This window comes from Ranitomeya variabilis, chromosome 3 (genome assembly GCF_051348905.1).
Source record: "Ranitomeya variabilis isolate aRanVar5 chromosome 3, aRanVar5.hap1, whole genome shotgun sequence".
NCBI classification, from domain to species: domain Eukaryota; kingdom Metazoa; phylum Chordata; class Amphibia; order Anura; family Dendrobatidae; genus Ranitomeya; species Ranitomeya variabilis.
The window spans coordinates 779,551,168-779,567,449 of NC_135234.1; the positions used below are offsets into that span (position 1 = coordinate 779,551,168).

The 16,282-nt window shown below is 45.2% G+C and overlaps 2 protein-coding genes across 2 annotated transcripts; both read right to left on the reverse strand.

Moving 5' to 3' along the window:
• Nucleotides 1-206: 206 nt before the first annotated feature.
• Nucleotides 207-1,145, reverse strand: LOC143817860 (olfactory receptor 52P1-like). Its single transcript, XM_077299322.1, has one exon. The coding sequence runs from the start codon at nt 1,143-1,145 to the stop codon at nt 207-209; it is 939 nt and encodes a 312-aa protein (XP_077155437.1).
• Nucleotides 1,146-9,489: 8,344 nt separating this feature from the next.
• On the reverse strand, nt 9,490-16,007 carry LOC143818648 (olfactory receptor 52P1-like). Its single transcript, XM_077299911.1, has 2 exons — nt 15,090-16,007; nt 9,490-9,507 (listed from the first exon to the last, which is right to left on the reverse strand). The coding sequence occupies exons 1-2, from the start codon at nt 16,005-16,007 to the stop codon at nt 9,490-9,492; spliced, it is 936 nt and encodes a 311-aa protein (XP_077156026.1).
• Between the last annotated feature and the right edge of the window lie 275 nt (nt 16,008-16,282).

Consider the following 16,282-nt stretch of genomic DNA (forward strand, 5'->3'; position numbering starts at 1 on the left):
GTTTAGGTGGACATCCACCTCCATTATAAAGCTGTGTGTTCCCTTTTTTCCGTCCTACACCTAACTGTAGATTTGCTGAAGGTTCTTTGTAGCCTTCAGGTTGAGTTACCGTTTTATGGCATTTTTACATCTATTTCAAACTTCAAATACTTTTGGGGTATGTTACAGCAAATGTGGCCATTTATATAAAAAATGTTGCAAAAAAATTAAGACTTGTTGAAAATCACGATTATCTTTTTGCGAATTTCCTTGGTTCTTGCCCCGTAGATTATTGGGTTGCACATGGGTGGAATAAGAATGTAGAGATTGGCAAAAATAATGTGAATGTGGATAGGAATGTTATGTCCAAACCGATGTGTGAAGAATGAGAAGAGAGCCGGGGTGTAAGAGATGAGGATGACACAGACGTGGGGGGCACATGTGCCTAAAGCCTTGTGACGAGCCTCCTTGGAGGACAATCGAAAGACCGCCCTAACTATGGCCGAATAGGACACCGTTATACATATGGTATCAACCGCTATCACCAGCAGTGCCACTGTCAGGCCATACACCTGATTTATGGTTGTATCGGTGCAAGCGATCTTCACCACAGCCATGTGTTCACAGTAGGTGTGGGAGATCACGTTGGTTCTGCAGTAGGACAACCTCCTGATCAGGAATGGTGCTGGAGCCATGAAGAAGGAGCCTCTAATTATTGCTAAAACCCCAATTTTGGCAATCACTGAGTTGGGAAGGATAGAAGTGTATCTGAGCGGATAGCAAATAGCAACATAGCGGTCAAACGCCATAGCCAGTAGGACCGTAGATTCCATCATGGAAAGGGCATGGATGAAGAAGAGCTGAACCAGGCATGCACGGAAGTCAATCAACTTGTCATCAAACCAGAAGATACTCAGGATTTTTGGAGTTGTGGTTGCTGATGCCACTAGGTCAATAATAGATAACATACAAAGGAACAGATACATTGGTTTATGAAAGGTCTCCTGGGGCAAAATGATGAGAAGCATGGCACTGTTCCCCAGAATCGTCACGATGTACATGAAAAACATGGGGATGGAGATCCAGATCTCGGCCACCTCGAGGCCGGGAATGCCAATCAGAATGAAGGTTGCGGGTTGGTGAAAAGATTCATTTTGTGTTGACATTGCTTGACGAGGTTCTGTAAATGCAGAAAACCAAGGGATACATTATATCACTGTATGACCTACAGTATAACAACTTCTTTTTAACATATTTATTAATGACCTTGTAGGGGGCATTCAGAGTAGAATTTCAATATTTGCAGATGACACTAAACTCTGCAGGGTAATCAATACAGGGGAGGACAATTTTATATTACAGGATGATTTATGTAAACTAGAAGCTTGGGCTGATAAATGGCAAATGAGCTTTAATGGGGATAAATGTAAGGTCATGCACTTGGGTAGAAGTAATAAGATGTATAACTATGTGCTTAATTCTAAAACTCTGGGCAAAACCATCAATGAAAAAGACCTGGGTGTATGGGTGGATGACAAAGTCATATTCAGTGGCCAGTGTCAGGCAGCTGCTACAAAGGCAAATAAAATAATGGGATGTATTAAAAGAGGCATAGATGCTCATGAGGAGAACATAATTTTACCTCTATACAAGTCACTAGTGCGACCACACTTAGAATACTGTGCACAGTTCTGGTCTCCGGTGTATAAGAAAGACATAGCTGAACTGGAGCGGGTGCAGAGAAGAGCGACCAAGGTTATTAGAGGACTGGGGGGTCTGCAATACCAAGATAGGTTATTACACTTGGAAAAACGAAGGCTAAGGGGTGATCTTATGTTAATGTATAAATATATGAGGGGACAGTACAAAGACCTTTCTGATGATCTTTTTAATCATAGACCGGTGACAGGGACAAGGGGGCATCCTCTACGTCTGGAGGAAAGAAGGTTTAAGCATAATAACAGACGCGGATTCTTTACTGTAAGAGCAGTGAGACTATGGAACTCTCTGCCGTATGATGTTGTAATGAGTGATTCATTACTTAAATTTAAGAGGGGACTGGATACCTTTCTGGAAAAGTATAATGTTACAGGGTATATACACTAGATTCCTTGATAAGGCGTTGATCCGGGGAACTAGTCTGATTGCCGTATGTGGAGTCGGGAAGGAATTTTTTTCCCCATGGTGGAGCTTACTCTTACCACATGGGTTTTTTTTGCCTTCCCCTGGATCAACATGTTAGGGCATGTTAGGTTAGGCTATGGGGTGAACTAGATGGACTTACAGTCTTCCTTCAACCTTAATAACTATGTAACTATGTAACTGCTCTCGTTCTCTGCCTCGTTTTGGATTCTGTGTGACTATTTCAGCCTGCTGTGGCCTGCAAACCAATGTCAGTGATAGTTCATGCTCCCAGGCTAGAGCAGCTGACCCCTTGATACCGTGTTTTTTCTTCTGCCCGTTTACTTTGTTCTTGTGACTTCCCTTTCCTGCCTCCCCGCTTGTCTTAGTGTTTGCTCCCCATTCTTGGACCTTTTGGTATGTGACCCATCTTGTCCTCTGACCTGCTTGACTGTCTCTCATCTCTGTTATTCCTGCTCCCGTCTGGCTCTGACTTCTGGCTTGTATTTGACCACGTGTATTGCTGTGACCTCTGGTACTTGTTCTCCTGACCATTTCTGACTCGGCCCGTCTAACCACTCTTTTGCCACCAGGTGGCGCTTATGCTGCTGCTCTGAGGTGTTGCGCTGTGTGTAACCTCTCTTCCCTCACCAGCATCCCCTTGTGGAGGTTGCGCTATACTGCACTGCAGCAGCATTACAATATGGAAGAAAATTGTCAGGCCTTCCATCCGCGCAGTAATATGGCACCCGTGAAGGAGCCACACTGAATCAGTTGTATGTTGACAATATAGACATCCTCGTGATGCAGCGTTCTGCTGCCAACAGTGGCACTAGATAGTATGGAGGTATACAAGAAGATCAAACAAATCAATTTTAGAACAAATCGAGCCAGAAATATCACTGGAGGCAAGGATCACCAAGCTACAACTTGCCTAATTTGGACACATCATATAAAGAGAGCAATCACTGGAGATGGACATCATGGTTGGAAGTACAGAAAGAACAAGGCGAAGAAGAAGACCAGCAACGCGATGGCTTGATACTGTCAAGATAACAACATAGAAGACCCTAGTGGACCTAGAAGACCCTAGTGGACCTATCTAGGCTTTCACAAGATTGATCTTTCTACAGTTGGTTCTTTCATCAAGGCTTGAGATGAAGTCAAAGGCCGTTAAAAAAAATACATAGCTGTGGAAGCAGAGGATGACCCCAGGGGCCAAGGTTCACACTACTGACAGCAAGTATTAGTTTACGTAGGATTTTAGCATTATACCTACCTGATATATAATGATTATTGATAATATTTAGGAGAAGGGAACCAGCAGAAAGGTTCAAGACTCTTCCCTCTTTAAGTCTGTGGCAACTTTAACCCCTTAAGTGCTGAGATATTGGGTCTTGCATACCTCCCAACATTTGTTCTCTTCTCAATCCCAAATGCCCAGGAAACCCTACAAAAAATCCCACTTTGGGAAACGTTTGGATGTGCCAGGTCTTGCTCTCTAGCTACGATTATACAGCAGTGAAGGGGCAAATTTAATTAAAAAGAAAAACTGAAATATCACATGGTCATAAGTCTTCAGCCCCTTTGCTCAGACACTCATATGTAAGTCCCATGCTGTCCATTTCCTTCTGATCCTCCTTGAGATGGTTCTACTCCCTTGGAGTCCAGCTGTGTGTAATTACACTGATAGGACTTGATTTGGAAAGGCGCACACCTGTCTATGTAAGACCTCACAACTCACAGTGCATGTCAGACCAAATGAGAATCATGAGGTCAAAGGAACTGGCCAAGGAGCTCAGAGACAGAATTGTGGCAAGGCACAGATCTGGCCAAGGTTACAACAGAATTTCTGCAGGACTCAAGGTTCCTAAGAGCACAGTGGCCTCCATAATTCTTAAATGGAAGAAGTTTGGGACCACCAGAAGTCTTCCTAGACCTGGCTGTCCAGCCAAACTGAGCAATCGTGGGAGAAGAGCCTTGGTGAGAGAGGTAAAAAAGAACACCACGATCACTGTGGCTGAGCTCCAGAGATGCAGTAGGGAGATGGGAGAAAGTTCCACAAAGTCAACTATCACTGCAGCCTCCACCAGTCGGGCCTTTATGGCAGAGTGGCCCGACGGAAGCCTCTCCTCAGTGCAAAACATATGAAAGCCGCATAGAGTTTGCTAAATAACACATGAAGGGCTCCCAAACTATGAGAAATAAGAAGATTCTCTGGTCTGATGAGATGAAGATAGACCTTTTTGGTGATAATTCTAAGCGGTATGTGTGGAGAAAACCAGGCACTGCTCATCCCCTGCCCAATACAATCCCTACAGTGAAGCATGGTGGTGGCAGCATCATGCTATGGGGGTGTTTTTCAGCTGCAGGGACAGGATGACTGGGTGTCATTGAAGGAAACATGAATGCGGCCAAGTACAGAGATATCCTGGATGGAAACCTCTTCCAGAGTGCTCTGGACCTCAGACTTGGCTGAAGGTTCACCTTCCAACAAGATAATGACCCTAAGCACACAGCTAAAATAGCAAAGGAGCGGCTTCAGAACAACTCTGTGACCATTCTTGACCGGCCGAGCCAGAGCCCTGACCTAAACCCAATGGAACATCTCTGGAGGGACCAGAAAATGGCGTCCACCAACGTTCACCATCCAACCTGACGGAACTGGAGAGGATCTGCAAGGAAGAATGGCCGAGGATCCCCAAATCCAGGGGGGGAAACTTGTTGCATCATTCCCAAGAAGACTCATGGCTGTACTAGCTCAAAAGGGGCTTCTACCCAATACTGAGCAAAGGGGCTGAAGACTTATGACCATGTGATAGTTCAGTTTTTCTTTTTTAACCTCTTTCTGGCCTCGGACGGGATAGTATGTCCGAGGCCAGATCCCCTGCTTTGATGTGGGCTCCGGCGGTGAGCCCGCATCAAAGCCGGGACATGTCAGCTGTTTTGTGCCCGCAATAGCGACGGGTGGAATCGCGATCCACCCACCACTATTAACTAGTTAAATGCCACTGTCAAACACTGACAGCGGCATTAAACTACCGCTTCCAGCCATCGGGCCGGAAATTAGCACATCGCCGACCCCCGTCACATGATCGGGGGTCAGCGATGCATCGGCATAGTAACCAGAGGTCTCCTTGAGACCTCTATGGTTGCTGATGCCAGCTTGCTGTGAGCGCCACCCTGTGGTCGGCGCTCATTGCAAGCCTGTAATTCAGCTACATAGCAGCAATCTGATGATCGCTGCTATGTAGTAGAGCTGATCGAGTTGTGCCAGCTTCTAGCCTCCCATGGAGACTATTGAAGCATGGCAAAAGTAAAAAAGATGTTTAAAAAAATATGAAAAAAATAAAAAAAACATATAGAATATAAAAGTTTAAATCACCCCCTTTCGCCCCATTTAAAATAAAACAATAAAAAAATCAAACCTACCCATATTTGGTATCTCCACGTTCAGAATCGTCCGATCTATCAATAAAAAAAAGCATTAACTTGATCGCTAAACAGCGTAGCGAGAAAAAAATTTGAACCGCCAGAATTAAGTTTTTTGGTCGCCGCAACATTGCATTAAAATGCAATAACGGGTGATCAAAAGAATGTGTCTGCACAAACGTGGAAACATTAAAAACGCCAGCTCGGCACGCAAAAAATAAGCCCTCACCCGACCCCAGATCATGAAAAATTGAGACTCTACAGGTATCGGAAAATTGCACATTTTTTTTGTTTTTTAGCAAAGTTTGAAATTTTTTTTCACCACTTAGATAAAAAATAACCTAGTCATGTTAGGTGTCTATGAACTCGTAGTGACCTGGAGAATCATAATCGCAGCTCAGTTTTAGCATTTAGTGAACCTAGCAAAAAAGCCAAACAAAAAACAAGTGTGGGACTGCACTTTTTTTGCAATTTCACTGCACTTGGAATTTTTTTCCCGTTTTCTAGTACACGACATGGTAAAACCAGTGAGGTCGTTCAAAAGTACAGCTCGTCCCACAAAAAATAAGCCCTTACATGGCCATACTGACTGAAAAGCAGAGGACGGGGCAGGGGGCGAGCAGAGGACGGGGCAGGGGGCGAGCAGAGGACGGGGCAGGGGGCGAGCAGAGGACGGGGCAGGGGCGAGCAGAGGACGGGGCAGGGGGCGAGAAGAGGACAGGGCAGGGGGCGAGGAGAGGAAGGGGCAGGGGGCGAGCAGAGAACGGGGCAGGGGGCGAGCAGAGGACGGGGCAGGGGGCGAGGAGAGGAAGGGGCAGGGGGCGAGCAGAGAACGGGGCAGGGGGCGAGCAGAGGACGGGGCAGGGGGCGAGCAGAGGACGGGGCAGGGGGCGAGCAGAGGACGGGGCAGAGGGCGAGCAGAGGACGGGGCAGGGGGCTGGGAGGCTGAGGTGACCCTAGAACAGGTGAGTATAATGGGTTTTTATTATTACTTTATCACCTTCCTGGCTCAATAAATTCTAGAAACATGCCGGCAGCCTTCTTCCATTTTGAAGACTTTGTGTGAATGGAATCCCAAATATTGCAGTGTGAGGCGTTTGTGAAGAGTTGGTGATCACTGGCCTCATCCCTGCTGTCACTCTCATTATTAGTAGTTTTATTAGTGATATTCTCTGGTATGGTTATTCTCCTTCCTTCGTGCTCTCCGCAGTGATGGGACTTCTCTCAGACGCTGATGACGTCCTCTGACCGGGCCTCGTCGTGTCATCATTCGTCGTGTGATTATTATTTTTATTTCTCCTTCGCGGACATTTCTCGGACCCTTCATGTGTTTCTCTGATTAGGGACCATCGTGTCATGGGAGGATCCATGGGGCCGGTCTCTGGTACTGAACACTACATGATAACGACCCTGCTCTCGTGTCCTCGGTGACCAGTGCTCCTAACGAGCTGTGTGGCCCCCGGGGGCCGCTCTGTAAGAGAACGCTTCTCCAAGAGATTACATAGGAAAGTCTATAGTCAATGAGAAAATCCATACAATCCATAAAATAGCCAGCAAGCTCTTACTCTACAGGACCCCCGGATAGGAGACCACCTGGATGTTACACCATCATCTTGGTATTAACTAAAACCTCTGTAGAGGGAGCCTGTCACATCGTACGTGACATCTGATTAAAGAGCAGGAGGAGAGGAGCAGATTCATAGACTTTCTTGGAGGAAAAGTGTCAGTAAAACTTTCATTTTATTCCTTGAAATCCCTGCCGTTTGTAGGCAGAAGTGTCCAGTGGGCGGTCCTACTCAGTGATTGACAGTCTTCCCGGTATGACTGTGCTTGCAGAGATAGCTGTCAATCACTAGTAGGACCGCCCACTGGACACTTCAGTATATAGACACCTGGGATTTTAATGAATAAAATACAATTATACTGAATCTTTTCCAATAAAGCTATATATGATTCTGCGCAGCTTCTCCTGCTCTGCATCGTGTTGCCCACAGATCAGACGCCATGTACAACGTAACAGGTTCACTTTATAATGAGCCAAACAATGCCATCAGACATTATTGAACGTCCTCCATGTTTGTGGTCAGTAAGAGCGGAAGAACATGAGGTGGATCATCTCGTCTGCTGGTAACCCGACCAATACCTCATATATTATTTAGATATTTGTTTTTTGCACTTCATTTTTTCAGGGTGCAGCCAGGTCCGGCATTTTTGGTCCTGTAACTAGGGTGTCTGTCCTCATGGGGTGCTCTTAGATAGTGCTGGGCAGTCCGCCTGATCTAATAGTATGGGGGGCACTGATAGGCTGTGAGCATTACCTGTGTGTAACCAGCGCCCTACACAATCACCCCTCCATGTATTGGTAGGTTGGGAGTGGGGGTCTCATCAGTATTTTGCTCCTGAGTTGCCGCCGTCTTTACTACATGGGTCTGCCGCATCCTGATGCACCAGTTCTCAGGCCTGGCAGGTGAGCACTGCTGCCCCTGTGTGCTGTGTTAATTCTTGAATTTTTAGAGGATTTTTAGTCCTCTTTTTGTGGCTTTGCTATCAAGTTTAGTGTGAGGACCTTTGACGCGGGTTGCGAGCTTCATATCTTGGCCAAATATCGACCTATAGTCTGGTGACTCTCAAGCTCCTCATCATGGAGGACATGACACTCATGTGAAGGTTAAGTCACTATCTCCAGGAGAACATCTCACATTGTTTTACAGAGTCTAGCTGGGAACAATGATAGATGGTTTTTGGTGGTTTCTGTGTCTGTTTATCAGATTTCAATCTGATTTTCTACAAAGAGATTGTAAGCAACAGAGACGACCTACCTCCACCATGGACGTCATGAAGGAGCAGAAACTTCAAGACAGCAGCAACACGTCCAGATCAGGCAGATGTTGAGCTCTTCTGCTCCTCGTCTGTCTGATATGTGGGGCATTTATCTCTCAGTCAACAATAAGCCAGAGAGATCCCAGAATTCATCTTGGTGTTTCCTCAGAAACTATCTAAACTCCCTAAGGCTCAGTGGAAGGACCCCTCAGGAGCGGAGCTTCAGGACAGCAGCGATCTCTTCACTGTATGAGCCTGGCAAATACCGGATATATTTAGAAGATTAATGAATTATTTGCGGAGATATTTAGATAAACAATTTGGTGAGAGATTCTGATGAAATGTAACATGGACTGAGGTGATAGCCGTGGGTGGGAATCCTGTCTTCCATGTCCACTCTACAAAAGACGGGGTCTGGATTTGGTGTGTGAGAGCAGCCATGTTTCTGCTACGGACACAGTCCGGCTTGCACACATAGAATAGCAAGGCTTGCAGTTGTCATGTTCTTTTGTACGATACAGTGGTTAGAGAATTGACCTCCATTTTCCCAGTACAGTGTCAATATGTTGTGCGGTTACTGCTACACTTCAGCCTACTTCTAGGGAACCACGTCATGGTCACCTCTGTCACCTCACTGAGCGTGCCCCCCGCCTCCCTGACTGTGTCTCTAGCCCGGACCCCAGCTTACGAAGCCTGGCAAGCACTATTTTGTCCCCTGTAGTCCCTTAGGGACCCATGAAAAGTTCCTGACTGTAGTTTTCCCCCAGACTGGCCTGCTCACAGTTGTCACCAATGGGATGCTATTGCTCCCTATTCCCTTCGCCCACACACACCCAGTCCTGAGCACCTTTTTCCCAGTATGTCCTTACTTCTTCCTTTCTCTCATTTCTTTCTAACTGCCTACACAAAACTGAAACTGACCCATATGTCCCAAATACCCCAACCATGGGCCGGCTCTACAGTTAACCCTAACATGCCTGGCTAGTAGGAACTGCAGCCTCCAGGAAGATAACACATAAACAAGTACATTTTCCATGCATTAAAATAATAGGAGTTTTCAGAGATGTAAAACGTCACCCTCTCCACCCTCACAGAATGAAAGGAGAAACAGATATTTTAGACTTGGCTGTCGCTTAATTATAAAGTGAAAATCTGCTGCCAAAAAATCTTATCAAGTTTTAAAATAAACCAAAATGTTTAATCCGGCATAAGATTCTGGTGAACGTTAAAATAAAATGGGAACTTGTGATCTGAGATGTAACATGTAGACCGCTGATCGCAGCCCACAGTCCTGCCGTAGAGCAACTGGTGAGGGAGCGTAACCCTTACGAGAGGCAATAGGCTCCCGGTGTCCAGACAGGAGTAGTCCATGTAAAGGCACAGGACATATCCGCTGCCCCGTCCCTGTTGACAGCCCACAATGCAGGCTGGAGAGGCGTAATACAAACTGTGCCACCCTAGGCTGCTGTCCATTGGCTCAGTGGACTTTGGATGCCACAATTTGTGGCTCTAGTACCCGTTTTTTGAGAGTCAGTCTCTTTTTTGCGTACCCCAGTAGGAGGATGTTGTGACACCTGGTTTCCCTAGTAACTTCTCGATCACCTGGTACCTTTCCACTAGGCCCACCAGGTTGTCTACATTCTGAGGGTCTGCTTGGGCAACCCAGGTCTGCACTTGTCTAAAAAGGGTGTTAATAAATCTGTCCATAACCATGCGCTCAACCATCTGGTGGGTGAGAACTTTGGCTGCAACCACTTCTGGACAAGATGTAGCAAGCCAAACATTTGAAAGCGAGGGGGGAGTTTGTGACAGAAATGAGGTGCTGGCCCCCCTTAGTGCCCTGACAGACAAAGTCACTTTCAAGCGTGCCAATATTTCTGTCTTTAATTTGGAATATTCCATTGCTGTTATGATCTGGTGGCCTAGGAGCAGCATGAGACATACTCTGGAGAAGGTGGTACCTGTACTGACTGCAGACCCTGAACTTAACACCACAACTAGAAGTAGCCATGGAATGTACCTAGTGCTCCCTGGACATCTCGACACAGCCGGAGGACTAATTATTCCTAAAGATAGAAAAGGGAAAACTATCTTGCCTCAGAGAAAATCCCCAAAGGATAGACAGCCCCCCACAAATATTGACTGTGAGAGGAGAGGGAAATAACATACGCAGAGTGAAAACAGAATTTAGCAAAGGAGGCCACTCTAGCTAAATAGAAAGGATAGGACAGAGTACTATGCGGTCAGTATTAAAACACTAGAAAATATCCACCACAGAAAATACAAAAATCTCCACATCTAACTAAAGACATGGCGGGTATATCTGCATCTCCAGAGATACCAGCTTGGCTGAGCAAATCCTTATACAGACCAAGCTGGACAAGACAAAACATGGAAAAGCACTGAACGATCAGGCCCACAGCATGTGGACTGCAAAAAACAAAAACAGAACTTATCTTTGATGAAATGAACAGCAAAGCAAGAGAGACCAGGCAGGGAAGTGAATCCTCCAGGAAACAATGGACAACTGGCACTGACTAAAGGGTAAAGCAAGACTAAATAGCCCAGTCAGAATTGCAATAAGTGGACACACCTGATGAATGCTGCGATCCAAAGACAACAGCGCTACCACTTATAACCACCGGAGGGAGCCCAAGAGCAGAATTCACAACACATTGTATCCTGTAAGGTGAGGCCATAATTAGCCTTTTGGGGCTCGCCAGTTAAATAGGGCGCAAGCACCTGTGCGCACTGTTCTGGCGGTAGCTTTTCCAGCTCTGCAACCTTTTTGAATACCGCCAAAAATGCCTCCCCATCATCCCCCTGGTCATCTTTTATATGGCACATCATCATCTGGACTTGGGGGTGGGCAGGTCACTCTGCCATGGACTGCATCTTCTAGGAGTTCCATCTTCCATGTAAGCATCTCCTGCTGCTGCCGCTTCTGCTGCACCAATAGTTTATTCAATTCCTATTGTGCTAGCTGTTGTTGCTGCTGGGCTTGCTGCTGTTGCTGAATTTGGACCAGGTACTTGATCAGCTCCTCCATTTTGTCCGACCTCTGTTCTATCCTTATTGCCGCCTTCACCCAGGACATGTAGTTTGTCCACATACTTGCTTCCTGGGGATCTTACCCATATTCTTCACCAATTGTGGTAGATTGGCTCACTCAGCTGCCTAGTGAAGTAATCAAATGAAAGCTTTTTGCTTAAATATTCAGCTGGTTCATTAAAGCATGGCTTATAAACCAGTCAAAAAATAGACATATTCAGTCTTGGTGGCCTAAACAAACAGCACTCATTACAGGGGGACCTCATATTATATGGGGGTGCTGTGGGGGATATTAAACTTGGGATGTGGGGACATTATACTGTATAGAAGTATGTGGGGACATCATACTGCATAGGGGGACATTACACTGGTGTCTGTGGTGACCATATTACTGTATATTGAGCACTTTTGGGTACACTAAACTGGGGTCTGTGGTGCCCATGATGTATTGTGGCTGTGGTGATCATACTATATATCTGACTGTGGGGGACATTACACTGGTGTCTGTGGTGACCATACTAGATAGTGGTTTGTGGGGGACATTATACTTTATAGGGGGCTGTGGTGACAATACTCTGTAGGGGCTATGGGGGACATTATACTGTATATCAGGGAATGTGGGGTTCATTATACTGTATCAAGGGCTAGGAGGCCACCACACTGAATAGGGACTGTGGGGGCCACAATACTGTATGGGATGCTATAGGAGCCATCGTACTATATATGGGGGGCTGACCATATATATAATGGGGGACTTTGGTAGACACCATACTGTATATTGAGGGGCTGTTGTGGATATCATACTTTATGGGTGGCCATCATACTGTGTTAGGGGATGTGTGAGGAGGCGGAACAGTTTGGAGAGGGTAGAATTGTGAGGACACAGTGTGAAGAGGAGGAACAGAATGGATATGGAGAGGGGGCAGCATGAAATGGGGGCACACAATGGAGAGAGGTTGGCATGTCCCTGCGACAGTGTGGAGATGTAGAGAGTGTAATGGGAAGCAGTAGAGAGCGGACAGCCATGCTATAGGCCATGGTTCACACGGGCGGATGGTGTGGTGATTACAGCTTATAAGGACCTACAGTGTTGAGGCCACATGCCATAGGCGGCTTATGTAGGGCATAGGGTGGACAGATATTTTTAGTTGGAGGGCATTATAATAATACTCTTATTTTTAAAAAGGGCACCATGTGAGCTTGTGCTGCAGAAAAATGGAGAAGATGGAAGTCCGCAGAGACGAGCTGTGGATGTGATAAGTCATCATGGACTCTGATCAAGATGGAGATGAAAAGAAAGAGACGAGTCCAATCTGAGAAGATGTCGTCTGTAAAGTACATGGCTGTAAATGTTTATTTGTGATACTGAGTCTGTCTCATCTGTGTGTTCTCAGTACTGTGGTTCCCGGACGGTCCTCGGTCTGATGGAGGATAGTAAAAATAATGATGAGCGCCAGCGTATGGCAATATACGAGAATATACAGATAAGGAGGATGTGCAGATAATCTTGGCTGCTGGTATCCCATAAATCCAGACAAAAAGTATATGCCATTATTCTATATTTGGTCAACGCGTTTTGAAGTACTACACAGACTTCTTCATCAGAATTAGAAAAGCAGCACTCACCACAATGCAGATACATTTATAGTGATAAACGTTCAAGTCTTGGAGCCAAATGACCACATGATGGACACCTGATAGACACATGATGGACACATGATGGACACCTGATGGACACATGATGAACACCTGATGGACCCATGATTGGACACCTGATGGACACCTGATGGACTCATGATGGACACCTGATGGACACCTGATGGACTCATGATGGATACCTAATGGACACATGATGGGCACATGGACACATGATGAACACCTGATGGACCCATGATTGGACACCTGATGGACTCATGATGGACACCTGATGGACTCATGATGGACACATGATGGACACCTGATGCACACATGATGGACTCATGATGGACACATGATGGACACATGATGGACACCTGATGCACACATGATGGACACATGATGGACCCATGATTTGACACCTGATGGACACCTGATGGACACCTGATGGACACATGATGGACACATGATTGGACACATGATTGGACACATGATGGACACCTGATGGGCATCTCATGGACACATGATGGACACCTGATGGACCCATGATTGGACACCTGATAGACTCATGATGGACACATGATGGACTCATGATGGACACCTAATGGATACATGATGATATAATAATATACAAAAAACATACAAACTATTGACGTCTAAATTATATATTCGATTTTACTTATTTATAGCTGAAGACAAAAAAAGATGCATTTAGAAAGTAAATGTATATATATATATAGAGAGAGAGATAGATAGATAAAATGAATTTGAATTTAAGATGTGAAAATGTTCTAATCTTATGTTGCACTGAACACAGCGCCATGTTAGATGAAATTAACACGAATAGTGGAGACACGTGCTGCAGAAAGTTAGGATTTTTAGACCAGTGTAAATTATCCGGTCAATTTGTAAATGAGCAATTTGCTTTTCAATTGTTTAGATGGACCAAAGATCGGAGATGAACATTCATTCAGACTATGATGGGTCCCTCTGAAAGCCGTTTACAAGTCAATCAGTATATTTGCAACTGTGCTGATAAGAATTGAGCCAAATTATTGGTCCTACCATGTCTATGAAGTCGATGACCACCAAGAAGGGCAAGTTTAAAATAATTCTTTAACCCAACTGCATCGTCGGGTCTGAAAAGTTTTCATTGATTCTTGTGACTGATTGAACCCAGAATTTCTCCAAACTTCTTAAAATAGAAATTTCCCATATCTTTATTGTTATGCTGACAGCGCAACTCACAGAAAAGAACTTAAAGTTAAAAAAATCACAGAAAAAAGGCAGCCATAGCTACCAACGCTAGGACACAATGTGAATGCCCTGCATGGTGCAGCAGGACCCCATAATAAAGGCGAGGCCTAGACCGGTGCATATACTGATATTACAACCACTCACACCGACCGTTCATGGAGGAATTTTCCACGTGTGCTGCCCTCGCCTGCATTGATTTTTGTGTCCTCGGGGTTTTCGGCCTTTTTCCTATGATGTTTTTTATGGTGCCATAAAGTAAAGGTGCCAGAAGCCAAACGTTGGAGCTCCACCATAGACCAGTGACAATAATAAATGTGAATTAAGAGTCTGGACAGGTTATAATGACTTTATTACAGCGTATTATGACTAATTCTGAATATAATTGACTTTTATAAAATACTTTGCAATCTCGGCAGCCAAACATGTCCATTTGATACAGCTTCTACTAGAGGCAAGCGCTATTGAAGTCCATACACTGGCCATGGAGCAGTCACCCGTTTAGGGACTTTTCCTTATGTACAGAATTAACTAGAGATAAGTTAGTTATTTGGCACAATTGTCTCTTTGTCTGAAGGTTTGGGTGGACATCCACCTCCATTATTAGACTGAGTGTCCCTTTTTCTGTCCCAAACCTCAATATAGAGTTGCTGAAGATTCCTACTAGTTGAGATATCATTTTATGGGAATTATTAGGTCTGTTACATCTTCATACTGCAAATACTCCTTTAAATTTAGCAGATAATGTGGCCATACTATATAAATTTCTGCAAAAAGTTAAGACTTTTGGAAATCACAATTATCCTTTGGCGTATTTCCTTGGTTCTTGCCCCGTAGATTAGTGGGTTGCACATGGGTGCAGCAAGAACGTAGAGGTTGGCAAAAATAATGTGAATGTGGATAGGAATGTTATGTCCAAATCGATGTGTAAAGAAAGAGAAGAGAGCCGGGACATTAGAGATGATGAGGACACAGACGTGGGGGAAACAGGTGCCTAAAGCCTTGTGACGAGCCTCCTTGGAGGACAATCGTAACACCGCCCTAACTATGGCCGAATAGGACACCGTTATAAATATAGCATCTACCACTATCACCAGCAGTGCCACAGTCAAGCCATACACCTGATTTATGGTTGTATCGGTGCAAGCGATCTTCACCACAGCCATGTGTTCACAGTAGGTGTTGGAGATCACGTTGGTTCTGCAGTAGGACAACCTCCTGATCAGGAATGGTGCTGGAGCCATGAGTATGGTGCCTCTAAATATTGCTGAAACCCCAATCTTGGCAATCACGGAGTTATGAAGGATAGAAGTGTATCTGAGGGGATCACAAATAGCAACATAGCGGTCAAACGCCATAGCCAAGATGACCGTAGATTCCATCATGGAAAGGGCATGGATGAAGAAGAGCTGAACCAGGCATGCATTGAATTCAATCTCCTTGTCATCAAACCAGAAGATGCTCAGGATTTTAGGAGTTGTGGTTACCGATGCCACTAGGTCAATAATCGACAACATACAGAGGAACAGATACATTGGTTTATGAAAGGTCTCATGGCACAAAATGATGAGAAGCATGGCACTGTTCCCCAGAATCGTCACGATGTACATGAAACATATGGGGATTGAGATCCAGATCTCGGCCACCTCGAGGCCGGGAATGCCAATCAGAATGAAGGTTGCGGGTTGGTGAAAAGATTCATTTTGTGTTGACATTGCTTGACGAGGTTCTGTAAATGAAGAAAACCAAGGGTTACATTATATCACTGTATGACCTACAGTATAACACCTGCTCTCCATACTTTTACCGTATGAAGTTAAGGCTGCTTTACGCTGTGGGAAGATTTCTGTTTCTAGAGTATATCTACCTTGCTGCTCGTGATCTGCAGGTTCAGTGCTCAGTGGGCATTCCCTATGCAACCTGACGACTTTCTGCCTGTTTGTTCCTCTCTCACACAGTGATATGGTTGTGGAATCGGTATAACGAGGCC